Genomic DNA, 21,702 nt, shown 5'->3' with positions numbered 1-21,702 from the left:
CTACGATTTTCATATTCTTCAAGCACACGATTTTCATTGTATTCCAATACAGACACTCCATTTCTTAAAACAATGACCTAAAAAGTTTTATTCTAATAGATACTTTTAATTCTAGTCTCAAGGTTCAATTGTTAGCAAATCAATTTTGGGTACATGTTCAATTACTGCCTCTGCTCCAGTTTATTTTATTTTCAAACACTTGCCTTCCAGATAATAAAAACGGTAGCGTTATCTCCAATGTTTCCCTTCATCTATTAAAATGAAATATTCAAAACTGTTATTATTACGAAATAATGACACGGATTAAAATTCTAAACATATAAGGCAATAAAACACTGTGGTAATTTGGTTTTTCCATTTTTTTATACTGGTTCAATTTGCAGAAATTTAACAGGCTTATGAAGCAATTTGTCACATAGTGTAGTCACATATCATACTTCCAATATTCATATTAATAGTCATGATGAGTAGCACTGATAACCAAGAATAACAATAGTTACTTCATATTATCACACAATTCATGATTTTTAGACAACTTTCTAACTATGCTTATCTTAAAATAATATAATTAAAAAAAATTTTTTTATGCTTACACAAACCTGCAGCAAGATGAGATAGATGGGTAAACTAGATTGTTATTCCTCATAAAATGAGGACAGGCAATGGATACAGTCCTTGACAAGAGACTAGGGTCAGCAAACTCCCTCTAAGAACATCATATGGGTTTCATCTTTTTGGCCACTGGCAAAAACCTGAAACAAGCAATTATAAGGAACAGGGCTTGAAGCAGGTCTTTGGGGGTGACGTTCTAGGAGCAGAACAAACTCTGCAAAGGAGGAAGGATAACATTCTTGTCTGTGTGCCAGCAACACTGACCCTGCAATTCCATTGGTGAGACAAAACCATTGTAAAGCAATTATACTCCAATAAAGATGTTAAAAAAGTAAAATAATAATTAAAAAAAAAGGGTGGAATGTCAGAGAGTAAACTACTGATAGTCACATAGCAATCCCAGGAGTTAAGAGTTGAAGACAGGCCATCTAACTCCAAACTTTGAGCTCTTTTCAAAAGCAGTAAAAACAAGACTTGCTCTATCAGTCCTGTCCAGTAGAATATTCTTCAATTATAGAAACGTTCTATGTATGCATTGTTCAATATAGTAGTATTAACCACATATGGCTGTTGAACACATGAAATATGGCTGGCGTTTGACTGAAGAACTGAATTGTTTTAACTGATTGTTAACTAACTTAAATTTAGATTTCAAAGTTACATTGGGCTGGTGGCAACCATAATGCAGGTGACACACTGTCTACAGGTAGAGAATTGAGAGTTGGTTGCATTACTCTGTTTCGTGACTATACCTAAGCCACCACATATGAAAAGAAGCCATGCTACCAAAATTTCTATATTTGTCTCATTAAAAAGAAATCCCAATAATATTCCTTAAATTTGACTGTATTCTTTCAGGATGTATGACATCCTAGTGGAAAAAAAATACTATATTGAATTTGACCTTTGTCCTGTGTTTGCAAACTAAAACACAGGAAAATGATCTGTTTAATTAATAATGGTAAAAGTTGGCATTCCTAAGGGACCTAATACATTACGTTTTTGAGTCCCACAATACCCAGTAAGATACATATACTTCTTATCTCCATCTCGCATTCGAGAAAACAAAGACCAGTTGTGCATCCATAATTCAAAAGACAGCCTGATGTGGGATTTCATGCTTTAAGTATAATTTTGTGGGGCTAGAGAGAGAAAAATAAAGCAGAGAAATCTGTCTCCGGCCTCTCAATAAATGACCTTTTGTTTAAAGGGTCTGGTTTTCAAGACTCTTGAGAGTGCATACATTATTTCATAAACCTTTGGAAGGAAATTAGAAATCCTAGCCATGGCTGAGAGCTCTAAATTCATCTTCCATTCAGATCAGTCCTTGTGCCATCCACTTAATACATGTTTGTGAGAAGCCTGTGGATGTGCTTGCTTGCAGGTGTAAACATGCAAACACGAAAATACATATTTACCAAATCTTTGCCTGCATTTTCTTATGGGAAATGGATTATGAATGATTTTTCTTCTTGCTTAACTGTGTTTTTTAATAGGTATACAACTAACATATCCTTTATAAACATAAACATAAACAAATATTAAGGTCCTTTAATATTAGTCATGTAAAACCAGGTTCCAGGCATGTAAAACCAGGTTCCAGGCATTGGAGTTAAAGTACTAAACAAAGCAGATGAAAAATCCCATTTTCATAGGGTTTTTGTTCTAGCAGATCAAAGCAAATGCTCAATACCACAGCACAGTTTCTAGCTTTCTACTAAGTATTTTTAGAGCATAACACAAATTAAATAATATTATGATTGATTTGAGACTCTGTAAACTACTAAATATCTTATTGCCCTCATAAGGATCTCAAAAACTGTAAATAAGTATTTGTTAACATAATATGCAACAATCTTAAGATAACACTATCATTTAATATGTAATTATTAAGATGCAATTCAAAATACAAAACCCCTTTATTTTGGGTCAATAAATTTAATAGTAAAAATGAACAGTTTGAAAACCAAAATTTTACTTAGCATATTCAGATAGAAGAATAAAGAAACCTATATAATCAAGTTCAGTATATTCAAACCTATTTAATAATTAAAGAGGAGATTTGGGAGAAACTTTTCTTTTACCGAGAGTAATTTTATCATCGATGGGGCGTTGAAGTTACGGAGTTTTCTCTGGTTTCAGGGAAGGATTTTTAGGGCTTTCAGGGTTTCCGGATAAAAAATTTATTGGAGTAAAATAATTTGTAGATTACTACTACTAATAATAATGATTAGAAGTCTGAATTTGGTACTATAGAGGCATAAAAAATGTAATGGCTGACATACATAAATGCTTATTGGCCAATGGATAGAAATTCTTGTATCTTTATTTCTAGGGCATTTGTATGTAGGTATATAAGCTGCACAGACTATAATCGTTATTATCAATAAAGCATATCAACAGCAATGAAAGCACAAATATATTTGAAATGCCCTACTGTGTGCCAAGAATCTCCGCATCTCATAGTTACATAAGTCTTGTACTCTGTTCAGTTTGTGTTTTTTGGGACCTGGCCTGCCTTTGTTTGCATGGTGGAAACTGAAGTAGCTTATTAGACATAAAAGGCCTATAAAGCTACTTTACACTACACACACACACACACACACACACACACAAACATTTTTACTATCTTTAAGACAGTACTGATAAGAGTAATACTTTCTTCTCAGCACAGTTAATGAAGTGTGTTGTCTGGCAAGAACACTCAGTAAGGTCATTTGGCAAAAGAACATTTTCCCAAAGGTTTAAGTACTCCATTTTCATTGCACAATTTTCTGTTCTTAACTTGATTAACTTCCTTATGGACAAATAGGCATTGTTTCTCCTTTTCTATCTAAAAAAAGCCATTGTGGTATGACACTCTGGTTGTACAGACAACATGAAAAGAGCTAAATACCATTACTGATTGTAGCTTCACAGCACAAATTCACTAACCATTGCCACATCAAATGAGCAATGAGAGGGGACCCAAGATAAAGTACCTGAAGTTTCTCAGAGATAGTTTTTATTATTCTCAATCTTAAATATCTTTGGAACTTTTTTTTTTTTTTTTTTTTTGCGGTACGCAGGCCTCTCACTGTTGTGGCCTCTCCCGTTGCGGAGCACAGGCTCCAGACATGCAGGCTCAGCAGCCATGGCTCACAGGCCCAGCCGCTCCGCGGCATGTGGGATCTTCTTGGACTGAGGCACGAACCCGTGTCCCCTGCGTCGGCAGGCGGACTCCCAACCACTGCGCCACCAGGGAAGCCCTGGAACTTTTTTATATATCTGTAGCCTCATCTGCCTTCATGATAGCTTCCACACCACTGACTGTGTAATTATTTTCTGGCTTACATCCTTTTCATGGCTCTCCAATTTCTTCTGGATAAAATTCAAAACATAGCATGATGGACAACACTCTCTACCGTGGGGTCCTGGCTACCCACCTCATCTCTCCTCCAGTCATGTCATCTGTCCCAGCCCAACTGAGTCAAGGCACATCCCCAGATCTCTCAGGACTCCCCAAAAGTCTACCTTCCTCCACTCTCTGAAGGCAGTCAGGACTCTAATCCTGCCAGGATTGCTCCCCCAACTCTACCTCCAGGCTGTGCCCAATACTTCCCAGGTCATGACTACTATCTACTCTGGGACCATCAAAAATGACCTTATGACCCTCATCCCAGTTTCAGTCAGTCATGAGCAACCTAGGACTTTCCATCATCCTCAGCCTTGACCTGCACTTTCTATCTGATTCATTTTTGCCAACAGCATTCATTCCATTTGACGTGCCATAAATTTTTATTTTTAGTAGTCTTTCTCTCACCACTAGAATGTAAATGACTATGGGAGGGGTAGCTCTATTTTGCTCACTGATGTACTCCCAGTAATTTGAATAGTATCTGGCACATTGTAAGTGATCAATAAATATTTTTGAATGCATAAATATTGAATGTCTTAAAGTTTGTGCACTGTCCTTTGATGGGACATGATTTTAATATTTAAACAGAAATTGTATATGCTGCTTTCTCTTCTTGGAACTCCCTTCTAATCCACCCCCTCCCATCCCTCCCCCTACCTCTACCTGGATAATTTCAATTTATGGTTAAAATCTCAGTCACGTGCTCCTGACACATACAGCACAGCACTTATTTTATTATAATAAAACTGACCACCTATCTGTTTTTTTCCCTGACTCTAAAGGATCCTCAGCTTTCTTGTGGAATTCCTGGTACATAATGTGTTTTTAAAAATGAATGGTTGGATGCATACATTAAGGAAATAATAAAACAAATAATTAAATGGTACGACTGGTCAATTCACTACATGATCTGATTTAAACGGTGCTAGGAAAATCTTCTCTTTGTGTGCTATAAAACAACTAATAAGAAATAACAAAAACTCTTACACTGACCTATGGCTAATAAAGGATGTTTCCTATTATAAAGTCAATGTTTTGGATGCTGGGGAGCCCAACAGGAATATATAGTATGAGTGTCTGAACCAGTTAATAAATCACATCACATTCTCTTCTAATTGCCATATTCTTAGAGAAAGTAATTGTTATTTATAACTGCTGTTAATTGCTATCCTACAAAAAAAGAAAGACAATTTAGCTGAAGAGGGTTAATTCCGGGAGTTTCTGTGTGACAACTGTCAAAGGTGGGCTTTGGAGAGAGGCAGGGATGTCCCAGCTAATCTACAAGAGGCAGATGGTGGGACTTTAACAAGGGTGACAGGGTTGCTTCCCAGCTACACTCTCTAGGTATCCCATCTTACTGATCACTGCATTCCTAGCATGGTACACAGCATATGCTCTTGAATTAAAATGAAGCATTAGCTGAGACCTGAAGGAGCTGGGTTTTGCTGTGAAATAAGGGCAGAGGGAAGGAACATCATGCAGAAAAGCCCAGAGTCCTGAGTAAGCACAGCAGGTTTTAAGTCACAGCAAACTGTTGGATATGAAAAGAATCTGGGTGCCTGGGGCAAGGAGACAGAGAATGAGGATGGTAGGCAGACTCTATAAGCTGCATGGCATGGGCTTAATGCTATGGAACTCAGATTTTATCATCTTCTTAACTGCACTGCCCAGGCCCTGGAGTCTCTGTAAGGTCACTTCAGGAGGGGGTGTCTCCAGAGGCAGGGGGGAGGCAGAGTGACTAGGACTCCCTGTACTCAGACCTCTCCTGCACCACCCTCAAAGCAAAGTAACTCTGCTTTAATCGGCTTTAAATATCAAGGATTTATGTTTACTTGGGAAATAATGGTTTAAAAAACATTCCACAAGGTGATCGTGAAAATCTGCACTTGGGAACCCACGAATAATATCATCAGGCTTCTGTGTTAGAAAGAACATTTTGCAGATGGGAGGGGAGGGCCTGGCTGGGAGTCATGCTAATTGACAGTCTATGACACAAACAATGATGTAGCAAATTGACACTGGCAGAATGTTTGAGAAGAAGTTACAACGAGTAATAGCATTTTGTGATTAACTAAACCTAAGTAGTGAGGCAGTGAAGGGTAGGAAGGGTCCAGGATTTTAGGGTAGGGAAATTGATAAATACTTAGGTTCCTTTCAACCAGAAAGAAGATAGGAATAGAAGCAGATTTGGGTAGAATATAATTATTTGACTTTCCAATCCACTTAATTTGATTCCTATGGACTCACTCAGATGAAGGGCTCCATCTGGAATATAGTAATATGTATTCTCTGTGAGCTGAAGAAACCGTTTGGGGTTGTGTGGGAAACAATTGAACATTTTATTTTAGACAGCACCTGTTTTTTTGTATGATGTGAAAAAAAATGTCATCTGTTGAGAGTGAGGGGAAAAATATGAATAAACTAAAGGAGGTTTAAAAAGTTTAACCTGATTGATCTAGGAGACAGTATCAAGAATAAATACTTTTCAGAATAGATTTTTTTTAAAAGTTGAAGAGGTGTTAAGGCCATGTTAATACTGGGTCTTAGGAATGTGTAGTGACAACAACCTGCATGCATATTTATGAGATTTCTCCCTGGTTATGCTCAGTGTGCAAACAGCAGGGACTGAAATATGGGATCATAATAGTGATCCGTGGTTGAGGGTTTGTGAGCCACTTGCGGAAAAAAAAAAAAAAAAGGATTCCAAATAATTAAACATTTCTGTAAAGATAATAGTTCAAGTGATAGATTCTAGGGATGAAGGTAAGATCAGAAATTGGTCGTTGGACTAGCAGAGAGGTTTAGGATTAGGGATTTGGGATTTACAGTGAGGCAGAAGAGGTTATAAGAAAGCTGGAAAGATGGTATATTGGGGATATATTTAAAAACTAAAAGTCCAACATGGGAACAGCAGAATTAATCATCTTATATTTAAATAGGGGATAAGAGGCACTTAACGGAAACAAAATGTTCCAAAACAATACATCATCCACTACATGAAATGCCAGATGGATCATTAGGTTCAACAAAACACAACTACATACACACTCACAAGTTTTATACCTATTTGTAATTATTTTTAAATGTTTTATTCTATAAAAACTAAATGCTTTACTTTTACCAAATATGTGATCATTGTTCATTAACAAGAATAATATATTTTTCCTTTTAAAAAGTTTGTCTCCTTATTGAGAAGCCTTTATTGTTCAGTTGATATACAGAATCAAGAATGGCTACCATATTCCTGATGGTAATGTGGTAATGAAATATGTGAACTCTCAGAGCAGATAAACAAAGCAGATTATATAGCATCTCTTTATTCAAAATTAATTTGTGATTTTTTCAACCACAAATACATCTAGATAACTTAGATTATGGCAAAGCAAGTTTCTAGGAATAAAAATCTATTTATCTTTCAGTTTCTGAGTCAAGGCTACCCCAGGCCTTGAAAATTTTATTACTGTCCAGGGTTCCTTATTTCCCAGAAAAAAATCCACTATCAAAGGTAATTCTGAAAATACATAGGATGAGAAACAGTCCTACAAAGGACACTATGCACCTATGTCTTAAAATGTGGAGGCCACGCTTTGAAAAGGCATCACAGTTTAATTTATTATTGCTGCATGAGGGTTACACAGCCTATCTTACAATTCCTTTCAAGTAGGTCTATGCAGGATGTGTGATTGTCCAAAAGAAGTACAAGCTGTTTTTCCTTATTTTTTTTTCCCATTTTGAAACATGGTTTGATCTCTACTCCTTGTAAATTTGGTATCTTCTATGTAGTACTTACTATGTGCTATGTGAAGAAAAGAGGGTTTGAGGTTTGAATTTCTTATAAAACTACCAAAGTAATTAGATTGTCTCTTTCCTCCAAGTATGACACAATTAGACTGAGTCTGTTGACTCAGAGAGACAACCTATCAAAAAATGTTCAGTATTTGTCTTCTTAAAGAAGACAGTGTTTCCCAAGGTCAGTATTGCTTCATGTAAATTTAAATAAGGGACAACTTTGTTATTTCCAAGGAATATGCAATCCATTTATAGCATGAAATGGAGAACACAGAAGTTTTAATTTCTAGATCCAAGTAAAAACCTGTCTCATATAAAAATTTTCAGCCCAGAACACTCGTAAGCTCTGAAACCACACATTAGGACAAACTAAACAGAACTCATTCAGAGAAAACAGCAAGTGTGGGTAGTCCTCTCAGTTCATGGTATAAGGGGAATTATTTCAGGAACAAAAATATTTGATGGGTAGTTAAAGGTTACAAGCATATTAATTGTTCTATATTTTGAAGGGATCAAAATATAGCATATGGAAGGTATACATCTGTTTTAAAAAGCTTGAACCAACATGCGATTGCTCGAGGAAAAATATTTTACTTCATTAACAGAAAGGGAAGCAGTACAACATAAGGCTTAATAGTGTGGACTCTTCATCAGATTGCCCAAGTTTTATTTATGGCTCAATCACCTATATCTTAATTATATGTTTTAAGCTTTTTATTTATTAGAGTGCTAATTAGTAAAATTCTCCTCACCTCTTTACCCACACTTCGATATTCTGTGTTGTGATGCTAGGACGGGAAGTCTCAACCAGTGGCTCCCATAGGATACTTAATCCCCTCTCAGGGGATCTATAAGGTCAAATACTAGCAGTGATGATTCTGAGATATCATTTGCTTTTTTCACTCTCATTCTCTCATGGGTGTACAGTGGACTTTTCAAGGGGCTACCTGACATGATATGGCAACACAGCAGCGGATGTGGTTATTCAGCTGTCTTCTATGAAGTTGGATGTTAGTCATTTGCAACAGTGTGAAATAATGTCAATCTTCTCACTAATTTTTTTTTGTTTTTGAAAATAGTCATTTTTCATAAAGATGTTATTTTTGACAACATCTGAGGGGACGATCATTGTAATTTCTAGAATGTGTCATCTTTAATATGGTAAATAGAAATAAATAGCACCCATATAAACAAGAGCATTTTGGGGTCCTCAATAATTTTCAAGAGCCTAAAAGAGTCCTGAGATTAAAGAGTTTGGGAAACACTGCTGTAGACTACATTTCTCCATTGCCAGATGGAAACCTGTTGGGTTCAAAAGGGGCACTAGAGAGACAAGAGAAGGGAGGAGGGAGAAGGGACTAGTTCCTGCTGGTCTATCTGCACTTATCTGTTAGATCTCTCCAGCATCTCACCATCCCAGCCCCTGGTTCCAGTAGCAAGGCGCTCTAGTCTCCAGCTTACTGCCACACCAAGAAGGCGCAGTGAGCTCCCACAATTCAGTCCTGCACAGACCATGGTGATGTTGTAAGAGGTCTGACTTCCAGGGCTGCACACTCTTCCCTGAGCTCCTGAGCTATCAGAGCCAATCAGGAAGGATCCCCTCCACAGGAGTCTGACAGTGAGACCTGCCAGGCAACACCCACCCCCCAACTCTGCCTCCCAGCTCCAAGAGGTCCTCCTTCCAATCTTCTGGGTTTTGATGACTCCAACCCAGGGGAGGCATCTGCTTCCTATGGTTCTACCTCAGTTTGTCTCTGTGTTCATCTTCACTTTTTCAACTCTCCAACACTGTTTAACCAGTTTCCTATTGCACATTTTCTAAAGTAATATAGTGAGATTTCTATTTTCCTGACTGTGTGGAGTGATACAATTAGTGACAAGTAGTAATGCATTAGACATCTCTAAAAAGCTACACCTAATGAGAGAACCAACCATCTCTATGGTGACAAACTGAACTAAGTATCTAAGAGAAAAATCTAAACTCTGTTCTGAGCTTACAAATCTAAAAATGTGAAAGTATATTGGTAATTTGAACAACTGATATTAAATACTATGTTTTTACATAACTGCTTTGTGACTACATATACATATATATATATATATATATACACACATATACATATATTCCAGTCATTTAAAAGAGCACTTTGCTATATTTGATGGAAGTATCTCTTAAAATTATTACCTAAACACAGACTTCTAAGACATTGAAATGACAAGTGATGAATAATGATAAAGTATATTTACTCTAATGTTTACTTGCACAGTCTTAGTATGAAAGGATAAATCCTGCAATAAAGGTAATTTTTAAACAAATCATCTCATCTTATAGAGAACTTATAATGATTTTTCCCTTTGAGGTTTTTGCATTACATGCATTTTTAAAGTAAATAATTAAACTTACCACCTGAGAGGAGAGCAGGCTTACTTTTTACCATTGGACTAGAATGAGGAAACTTGTTGCTAAATGACATGAAAAGGTGTGTTGTGAAATCATCAGGAAGCTCGGCTTCCAGGAATGTCTTCATAAATAGCTTGAAACCTTCAAAATCTATTGTCTGAAAAAAAAATTTAAACATATATTTTAAGACTCAGCCAATGTTAAGATTTTGTGCTATGCTCAAAAACATTAGTAGGAGACATGACCTCAAACATTCTTAAATTCAAGTCTACAAAAGGAAGGTAACTATTTGAGAACTGAATCGGGCAGTCAGTCCTAGGTTGACACCAGTGATTAGATTTGTATGTCTTACCTGAAATAATGGAGCAAGAAAAGCAGGAGCTTTTCACTCAGACATCTCTATTTCCACAGTATCTATGTGGCCTTAAAATTTTTACTCTTTGAAATTTAATTTCCTCCTCTGTAAATTGAGTATAATATTCCCAATCCCGTAAAGTTGTTATGATGATTAAATCAGACAATTATGTGAAGATGTCAGTGCAGAATCATGAACACAGCATGAATACTCAGAAAGAAAGGTATTTCTCTCATCTCCTTTCTTTGTCTCTAATGGTGAATATTATTTTCAACAATTGGAGAAAGTGGTTGATATGAAAGTTTCACCCTAACACCAAGACGAATGGATATAAAATTCTAAAGTGAAATTCTAAATCTTCCTATGCAGATTTTCAAAGGAATCTACTTCAAGATCCATGCCCACTCTTACTCACTGCAGGACTATAAAAGCGTTGGCATTTACATGCGAAGAACCATTGCTACTTTGAGAATCTCCATGTCCACTTGGGGAAATGGTGATGGGAGCCACCTTCTATCCTCAAGTTAATGAGAGCATTTCACAGGAACTACTAGGAGAGCTTGCTTTCTCCAAGTAGATGAGGACAGTGGGCCAGGATGTGACTCCTGCCTGGGAAACTGAGGACAAGGATACAGGTACTCGGGACAAAGACAAGAAAATGGTATTGTACTGGGCTTGGCCAACCCTCCTTGTGACTGAAGGGACAATGATGCAGAAATGTTGCCTGGGAAATAGCTGTAGACCTCATGGAAGAGAAGGTCCCTGGAGCTGTGTTGGATACTATCCAGTAGGCCATTTGAAGGGACTAGGAAACCTACAGAGAAGAAACTGAGATAAAGCCACATCTGTCCAGATCAAGAGACTGCAAGGGCTATAAGCCTCATAGGAAGCCCTTGAAGGGCATTTTTTTATTACCCAGTTTAACATAACTGAGATGAAACTAAAAATAAGGAAAAAAAAAAAAACTTGGCAGATTAATGCTCCCAATTTTTTACAGAATCCTGGCAGAGGAGAATAAAATTAATTACATAAACTGATATTTTGGATACAAAAAGTCTATTTTTCCTATGTAAAAATATTGGGATAAGCTGGTAGAGAACAACCAATTTTATTATTGTACTCTTTTGAATAAACCTAAAAGGGAATCAGACATACAGGGGTATCATTACGAGAAAGTAAATTTTTGCAGATTAGATTGCATGCCCTTTAAATATATGTACTGTGTATGTTTTTGTACCTAACATTAACCTCAAGCTAATACAAAACAAAACCAAAAACTTCACTTTATTTATTAATGGTTCCAAGACACTGTCTATAACTTAATCTGACATTTTTGGTTAAACTTAACTTAGTCTTGCTTTGCTTATTAATTCTCAGAAGGGCACTTCAGATGTTTATATTGGTGGCGGTAAAAAGACTTTGTTTCCTTTCATATTTAATGAATCACCTACACCACAGAATACTGTAAATTCTACTAGTGGAATGAACCACAAAACTAAAAACTGTGAATAATATGAATATATAAAGAATAGCATCAATTAGCAGAAGTACTTTCAAAAAGCAACTTGCCACAATGAATGAAGCCAAGGTTTCAAAATACACAGATGAGGCCAGCAGCCAGACTAGTATATCCAAATAAGTTGCCTTGAGGAGGGCACCTATTCCTACTAATAGGATTCCTCAGGATGGCCTATCAAAAGAGAAGTAATCCACACTCAGCTGGATGAGTGACCAACACTTGTCAATAATCTTCAACATGTAAGGTCTATGGAGAACGCAGGAGTTAATTTTATATGCAAAGTTATAGGAAATTTGTATGGTAAACATTCACAAGCATTGTGATTAAAATCAATGTTACTTATAGTTGCTTTTCTTCCTGGACCCTTTTGTAGTCAGCACTGTGTTTGGAAACATAACAGATGACAGAGCATGGTATTGAAGTCAGACTACCTAGATCAACTCTCAGATCCAACACTTTCCAACTGTGTGACAGTGGGCAATTTATTAAGCTCTCTGTGCCTCAAATTCTTCATCTATAACACAAACCTCTTGATTTGCTAGGAAGAATTCCAAATAGTATTTGACGAATGAGCCTTAAAACCATATTAACTTAAATGTTTCCATTTAACAAATCATTATATGGTTCATTGTTTTTTTCTGGGTGTTTTTTTTAATTGTTGTTGTTTATTGTTTTTCATTTGTTTTTGTTTCGTTTTTTGAGAAACCAGGTAATAAAATGTGAACAAAAGACTATAAATGCTTAACTTTTTTCTCTGAATCTTCCTTTACAATAAGATTATATCTTAAAGCAATTATTTCAAGCCAAGGGTTTGACGTGGTAACACAGGAAAACAACAACAACCAACCAAACAACCAACAAAAACAAAAACAAGGACTTCAGAATAAAATGATTTTGTTTCATATTCCAATACCTCCACTCACCACCTGAGTGATTTGGGGCAAGAAACGTATCTGCTCTTTTTAAGGAAAAATCTGCCACATCCCAAGTGTGATAACCCACACAGGACCTCCTTGAAATTGGTGCTTGTGATTTAATGAGGAAAACCAAAAAAATAGCCAACCAAAGGAAGAAGTGAACTTAATGCATGACATCCCTCTTAATAAGGAATACATTTCTCCTTGGTCCTTCTTTTTTCAGATCTCAGGAAAACTTTCTGAATTTTCTCCAGTGTAGCTCTCTCTTGCTCAGCAATGAAAAAATAGCTTAGTTTTATTATCTGACATCTCTACACCTTAATTTCCTCCATATAAGATCAACTGTTCAGCATTGCTGCCTAAATGTAATAATAAATTGATGTAAAGCACTTAACGCACCCTTGGACACAAAGGATGTCAAAGAAATAAAATAGTAAAAAAAAAAAGAAAGGAATAAGTAAAAAGAAGCACTTGTTTGAGGTTAGCTGGGTTTTTTCATTATCTTAATTTGCCCACCTCTTTATTGGTCCAGGAAACTAGAATTTCATTGCATTTTTCCAAATCTAACCCTCTGTTTTTTGGGTCTTAGATATTTTTGCTGTAATTTTTCTGTGTCAGGCAACACTGGCAAATTACTGCCTTCAGAAAGCAAGCCTTTAAAAATAGATTATCTTCCTTTAAAAAAAAATAAAAACTTATCATAGACATAAGAATAGAATAAAGATTTCCCTAGTTCTTAAATGATTTCCATGAGATGATGTCATCCTATTTATGACTGAAGTTTTACTGATGATGTCAACTTTTTCCTCCAACTTCGTTACATTATTGGTGGCAGCAAACTTCCTTTCTCTTACATTTCCTGTCATTACACACAGCTTACAATGCTGCAAAACCCAAACTTCTTCAGAGCCAAAAGGCAGCTGCTTCAGTGTTTCAGATTCACTGAGGAATTAATCTTCAATGCCTTTACTGGTTAACCCATTTCTTTCTTATTAGCAAAAGATTTTCCAATCTTTTCTAAAATTCTATGTTGTCCAAAGTACCAAACATTTCTGTAAGTGGATAATGTCCTCAATCTATATATTTTCCTTATCTCATGATTTAGCAGAATATCTTAAAATTTAAGTACCTTATTTTCTACTGCTATCATCTAGCAGCATTAGCACTGGGTTTTGAAGACTGTGACCTTTAAATAGAATGAGATCATTTATATGCATAGCAATAGAAACACTAATGAAAAAAGTAGGGTCAGGCAATTGAATGAGTGTTCAAAAATCAAACTGGCTGTAAGCTCAAAGACAGATACACCAAATGATGTTTAAAATTTTGAAAACTGCTTTTTCATTTTCTTTTTTCCTGAAGGAACAGGCACAGACTATTTAGGGAGATAACACAGAGAATCTGTAAAGAATACAAACTTGGGAAGCTGCTCAGATGTTGTTGCCAAGTTGGCACAAATCCAAAAACATATTTCTATATGCCTTTCATTACTATATCTGACCATCTGGTTTCTTGGTTTAAATCCCTGCTAATACTAAAGAAATAACTCTAGTATTCATCCAAGTAGATTCAAAGTGAATGAAAATAAATGTTGTCATTCTATCATTACTTTAATTTATTTTGGCAGTCTTGGGATGAAGATTTTCTCATATTCAGCAAACGTTCATCATGCATACATCCACTTTGTACTGGGCTCTGTTCTCGGTGGTGTGTAAAGATGTTACTGATACATGCAAAACTCCTTCCACCAGGAGGCTTATCTTCCAATGAAGGAAATAAAAAAAAAACCAAAATAAACAGGATAAATGTACATTGTCTGAAGGTATTAAATGTTGACTAAAAAAATAAAGGAAAGGTTTATATATGGGGGAGGGGTGCTTACAGTTTTAAACCTGAGGACTAGGAAATGAGAATCGATTCTTTGAATAAAGATTTAAATGAGATGAGGGAGAGAGCTTCATACATATTTGGAGAAAGAACATTCCAGATCAAACAGGTGGTGCAAATATCCTGAGGTATTAAGACGGTCCTGTTTTAGAGGATTTGCTGTAGGAGCTAGTGAGGAAGAACAGGGGTCCAGAGCAGGACTGAGGGAGGACTAGAGTCATAGAGAAAGAGGATCTTTGGTGGTGTGTGGATGGGGGCTGATCCTGTAGCATGTACTAGACAGTCAATAAAGCATTATGTTTTTTGTTTTTTTTTTTTTTTTTTCTTTTTGCGGTATGCGGGCCTCTCACTGTTGTGGCCTCTCCCGTTGCAGAGCACAGGCTCCGGATGCGCAGGCCCAGCGGCCATGGCTCACGGGCCCAGCCGCTCCGCGGCATATGGGATCCTCCCAGACCGGGGCACGAACCCGTATCCCCTGCATCGGCAGGCGGACTCTCAACCACTGCGCCACCAGGGAGGCCCAAGCATTATGGTTTTAAGGTTGAGTGAGAGGAACAGTTACTGGAGGGATTGCAGCAGGAGATCACATGGTCTAACACATTTTAACAGGATCATGTGACCATAATAGGATCATAAGACTCTTTTATATAATAGGATCATTTTATATAATAGGATCTTATAACTTTTATATCACACAAAAGATAGTCCAATTTTCACATTTTCTAACAAACTTGTATACACGGCTGATTAATAAGTGATCTTTAAAAGAAAAAAGGAATCATTGAACTATTATAGATTAAGGTACTAGCTAAAACCATTCACAAAGAAATGACTTTAATTCATTTACCAGCAAGTATGGACTGAGTACCTGCTATGTGTACAATACTGTTGGCTACTGGGCAAAAGAACTCTGATCAAATGAGGTAGGCAGTAACATAAATTAGAGGCTTTCTTTCACCATTTCCATTTCAATTCTGCTGTCTAATTTATATCATTAACTAATTTTATTAAATTGAACATTGATGTAAAGGTCACTGAACCAAAGTATATAAATTAATATGTAGCATGGCTAACTTCCTGAGATTTCAAATACATATTTTTTATATTAAAATACTTTCAGAAGAAAAGTGTGCACTTTAAATGTCTGATTGTTTATGCTTATTTTGTATTGCAATTTATTGTTCATTACTTCAAATTTCAGAGAGGTCCTTGACAGTCTCCTAAAACTGCCATGGAGAAACTTCTGTTGAAGATAAAGAGTGAAAGTGAAAGTGTGAATTTCACACTGGATTTTTAAAGCTTAGTTTTGGCAAATGAAATTATTTTTACTACCTCAGAGGTGCATAATTTATTAGTTGTACTTGTCTTTACCTAAAACTAACATTTATTAAGTCTCAGTAAAGAGAAAATTAGAAACATGTTTTTCAGTAAGACGATAAATGGCAAGAATAACAAACAACGCTACTCCAAGTTATTTTAGTAATTATGAAATACAAATAATGGATTGGAAGAACTTTAAGCAGATTATTCTTATCGTGATTTTCAGTATATCTTGTGATCAAGAGTCTGTATCCAACTACATTTTGTACTTAGCAGGAATCCACTTTCACGGAGTAGGACGTCGTCTTGCCTATGTTTCAGTGCTGTCACTAGAACTGCTGTGAGCTGTTACTGAGGCACACACCAAATGCTCTAAAAGTTATTTCTCCTCAAAAAATAAAACTCAGTAAAGACTTTGGGAACAACTATGCGTATATAATTTTCATTAATAATGTCAGTTTTTAATGACTGCTTACTTGCATCTTTACTTTGAAAGAAAATTTCCAAAGGGAGTTCTCTTAATGAAGGTATGTGTGCAGGTAGAATTACAAGTATCTCTTCTTCCCTGCTAGACTGTAAGATCCAACACAACACTGCATCACATAGTGCTTAAAATAGTGTCTTTTACATTGTAAGTCCTCCTTATGTATTTGAAGTATGGACAGTGGAATAGCAAAAAAAGAAGAAAAAAATAGCACAATTTCACTCAATTACCTCTTTGTAGGAAATCTAACAACAAAGAAAATTGATTCAGGTAGAATGGTAAGAATTTATGAAATAGAATAAATAGAAAAAGCTTCTAAGCAGGAATATACTGTTTCACTTAATAAATCTCAAATGAGATTATTTTAAAGTATAATAGCATATGGCTATATATTTAACATTGCAGCAGATTAAAATAAAATAAAATCAACAAACTAATGATAACAAAATAACCAAAAATTTGGTATGGTTTCAAATATATACTTTCCTATAAATTCTATTCTTTCTAACCCATCAAGGCCCCAATATACCAGGGTTATTATTGGGAGAAATATCAAGATGGGAAGGTGTAGAAGACAAACTAGGAAATAGTCAGCCAGCACGTGAGAGTGAGGGATGGACATTTTACAACTGGGTAAAGACTTAAGAATTCAGGGCTTAAGAATTCCCTGAGTTGAAGCATTTTGTCAGCAATTTGAAAATATATGTAATAGTTTGACACTTTTTGATAGCAAAGATCAGGACCAGATACAATATCCAGTATATAACATACATGCAATAAATGCATTTGGGATGCAACCCAATAATTTTTGTTCCAAGTGCTTTTCTCACTTTCTGTATATTTATCTCTCACCAGTGCATGCTTTTATGCCAAACTCTTTCTTAAAGCCTCCAATATCTCCTTTTAATCTTCATAGTTAGTGATACATTCTATTATCCATAAGTGGAAAAATAAAATTAGGTGTTTGCTTAATATGTTTGTTGCATATAATGGAAACTCTCTAAATGTTATTGTGTTCCAGGAACTGCACTAAGTATTAATATGTTATGTGTATGCTATACTTCAATCCTCACAATAACCCCTTAAGTAAATGCTACTATCACTCCTATTTTATAGATAGAAAGCTGAGGCTCAGAAAAGTCAAGCAAATTGCCCAAAGCCAAAAGCTCCTAGTTAGTGCCAAGGACCTAAATATTTCTGACTTCAAAGGCTACTATGTTATAGTTAATCGAAGTATAATTCTATTGACAGATTTTGATTTTTCAATATTCATACCTAGTACAACTGGTTTATCACCGTCAAATGTATTGACTAGTGTATCAATAAACTAGCCATTAGAGAAAAAAGGGAAATAAAATAAAGTATAAAAATAAAAAGTAATGGCATAACTATCTCTACTCAGTTCCACAATCTTGAAAACTGAGTTGACCGTAACTCTTTTTGATATACTAAGTGTAACCTATTACTTTTTTTTTTTTTAACCTATTACTTTTGACCATATATCTGCAATGTGTTCTAACTCTGCCCCCGGCCTCTATTACAATCCCAACTGCCCTCCCAGTTTTCATCATTTGATTGGACTGCTCCAATAACTCATACCTGGTCTTCCCTTTAACTCAAGCCTGTTGTTCACATTGGCTTTAGAAGTATTTTCCTAAGTGGACAATTTAACTCGTTGATCTTAGGAATATCATTCATGATTTCCTTTACCTATTAAAAAAAACCTTAAAATCCTTAGACACTCTAGGCCTTTCTACACAAATCTCTAGATTTATTTTCCCCTAATATCCTTAAATGTACTTCTGCTCAAAAAAACTATTCCTGTTGATGAAAACACACAAACAAAAACAACATACAAACCTTAAGATAAGTTTTAGTTGTAGCAAGCACCTAAAGAGTTTGCTCAACTCTCCCTGAAGAAGTGAAAAAGATCATCTGAGGATCCCAGCATCACTTTTTCTCTAACCTGATTTTTAACTCATATAAATTATTTAATAAATGTTATGAAAGAAATGAAAGAGCAACCTACACAGAATGTTTAAATACTGCATATCAAAGTTAGCTGTTATGATTAAACTCAGGAGAGTTACTAGTTTATTTTTTGAATTATTTAACCTTGTTTTTGAAACTCATCTGTAGAGAAAGCAATTGGAAGCAATTAGTATAATTGTATTTTATATACCCTAAATATTTACCTATTGTTAAATTTCTGTATATTTATTACAGAACATTAAGGGAGAAATGGATCAACTGTGACATATCAACTGTAACAGATATCACCTAGCCACGTGAAGCAGTCAAATCATTAATCCAAGCTTTCAATTTAGGATAGATGTAGCAGATTGTCCGTTCTCAAATTCTAGATGTTTTCATAGATATAAAATCGTTTGGTTTTTTTGTAAATGTTGAGATTTGATCCTCAGTGCAATTAAAATAAACCTGCAAGAAGTTATTCAACTTGATTTGTTTAATTATGACATAACTAATTAATCTCACAAGTATCCATGCAAATATTTTCTCAAATTGTTGGATGTGGTTCCATTCTATGCAAGAGCAATTCTCTGAGTATCAAGGCATAAAAACTGAAGCCACATGGCGAAATAAAAGTTACTATGTATTTCAACAATAAGTAATACATGTCAAAATTGGGTTAATAACAATTGTAGTAGGCATTTTATTCTTCAATTTGCTGCTATGTTTTCAAAACTGTGTTCTGGTTGTAGCTTTGATAAGAGGAGGAAGATGACTGAAATTGTGCTGATAGTAATAGGGAAGAGAAGCAGAAATACTGGTTAACATGTTACATCCATTCCTTGCTAACTAACTGTCCTGGCGTTTATGCAGTTGTGAGAGGTGGAGCAAATACAACAGACACTATAACTACCGCCAGGACAGCACTCTGGATTGCAACCAGGCCTGATAGGGGAAGCAAATCCCATGTCATGTCCTCCACTCATACCTCACGGTAGAAGGAAATTAATTTAGCGTTGGGAAAGACATCAGAGTGACAGCGTTATATTTACTACTTTATAGATGAGGAAAGTGAGGCTCTGAGAAAATCAAGGTTACAGGATTGGTTGGGGTGTGTCTCAGATATTCTCCCTTTCACCTTTCATAAATTTTCCAGAACTTTCATATGAAACCATGTTGCTCCTTACAGCGTGATCCACAGCCACTGCCTCAAAACATCAATGGAACACCTGGCAGACAGAGACTTAAGTATTTTGCATATACTTTAGAATTTAACCCTTTTCACAACTCAGTAGAGACAATACTCTCTTCCTTTTATAGGTGAAAAAACCCAGGCTAGGAGAGATGAAGTAACTTGTCCAAGACGTGCTTATATGTGGCAGATATGGATTTGAACTCAGTTCAGTTGGAAACCTAAGACCCCTAAGACCATGTTTTCTCTGTTACACTTTCCAGGTGCTTTCTTTAATGGCAAAGGTTGAATTTGGTTCTGGAAGTACAATTATAGCTTACAATACAAGGGTGTTTATATCATTGCTAATACTTATAATAGTGTCAATATACTTGTTAAAGACATTTAAAATATACATTAGGCAGCAGCACTACAAAATGTAGGTTCTGAAATCCCAGGTTTCTTATTAAGGGGTTGAAGCAACTCACTTGTCTGAATAACACAAACCCAGTACAGAGTACTGAGTACAAAGATAGGGTACGCCCAGGGAGCTAAGAAAATTTAACTCAGCCTTAGGCCAAGAATCATCTACTGACAGGAAATGTAAAGAGAAAACCCTACACTCACAGAACACTGATAAACAAAGAACACACATAGAGTAATAAGTATGCATGCCCTCATTCTTCTTCCTTTTGGCTACCCTCAGCTTTCCGCGTTCTTTCTACTCTGCAACTGAAATTGCTTCCCTAACTAAACAACTGCATATAGAACAAAGGCTAAGCCAGGAAAAGGAAGGAAGAAGCTCATTCTACTGACCCCAAGAAAAGATGCTCATTTGCCACCAGTTTTCAAACAGCCTGGAGCAGGGATGAAGGTTGTGCAGAATGGTGTGTTTGTTGAGTAAGGTGTTCAACAAATGCCCTTTAAAAACTAGGGCCTGCTTAATAAAAGCAACTGTTTACTCTGAGGAGTTGCCTCCTAACAACATAAAGCTCATGTAGACTGTCTTTGGGGGAGCTAGTAGGTTTCCACAGAGCTCAGGGATGAGATCAGGGAAAGGCCATCCTGTGAAAGGGGCTGGTAAAAATCATTACCGTCAATGAGTTGCCATTTCAGCTGTGCTTCATCCTAGGAGACTGTAGTGTGTAGGACCAGTGTCTAAGTCAGTCAAGATCATTCTGATGTAATCAATTGTACTGGGACATGTTGGGGATGAAACTGCAGTGCTTGTTGTCATTGAAACAAGAGGGAAACTTGTGAATAAGAAGTAACTAGTACATATCCAGTATTGTCCAAGGGAGACAATGTTATGGTTTTAGACAGCTCATGCATTTTAGTAAGATATATTCTCAGTAGGATATAAACATCCATTTAGAGAACTCAAAAATGTGTTTTAATTCTAGGTATCCAACAGAACTATGGACCTAAAACTTCCTTGACAAAATGGACTTTACTAGGAGAGCGTGGTTGAAACAATAGATGGATTGCTCTTTTTCCCAGGAGGGCTAAAATCAAGAGCTTTTTCACTCATATTTTCTTCACAGATTCTAACAGCATTGTAGACGAATTAAAAAGTCCTTATCCATCTCATTTAAAAGCAATTATTAAATCTCCCACTGAAAAATAATAATTTAAGACTTTCATTAAATAGATCATTTTACCAGAGCCTGATTATATTTCGGTGAAATCAGAAAATTAAGTTCAAGAGTCTACAAAACTGAAGCCTGCACTCTGGACCCTTTTTGATTCTACTGAGGTATCAGCTCCTCCATTTGAGTCTTTAATTTAAACAAATATCAGTCACTTATAACTTTATAAGTATTACAGTTAATATTATATATCATATGAATCTTATTGGTACAGAAGTATAGCTCAGTGA

At 35.9% G+C, this 21,702-nt stretch overlaps 1 protein-coding gene across 3 annotated transcripts in view; it reads right to left on the bottom strand.

Annotated features, from left to right (window-relative positions):
* Positions 1 to 21,702, bottom strand: part of DGKB (diacylglycerol kinase beta) — a gene marked incomplete at its 3' end in the record, with an annotated part of 923,203 nt that overhangs the window by 544,257 nt on the left and 357,244 nt on the right. For 2 of the 3 annotated variants that reach the window (XM_082632047.1, XM_082632048.1), the window contains one exon: positions 10,203 to 10,356. In XM_082632047.1, the coding sequence (XP_082488173.1) occupies positions 10,203 to 10,356 (154 nt within the window). Of the gene's footprint in view, positions 1 to 10,202; positions 10,357 to 14,599; positions 14,727 to 21,702 lie in introns of those variants that run through there. The other variant, XM_082632049.1, reaches the window with a different exon arrangement.

Source organism: Mesoplodon mirus, assembly GCF_964341445.2.
Source record: "Mesoplodon mirus genome assembly, chromosome: 9".
NCBI lineage: Eukaryota > Metazoa > Chordata > Mammalia > Artiodactyla > Ziphiidae > Mesoplodon > Mesoplodon mirus.
This window is presented reverse-complemented; position numbering and strand designations above follow the sequence as displayed.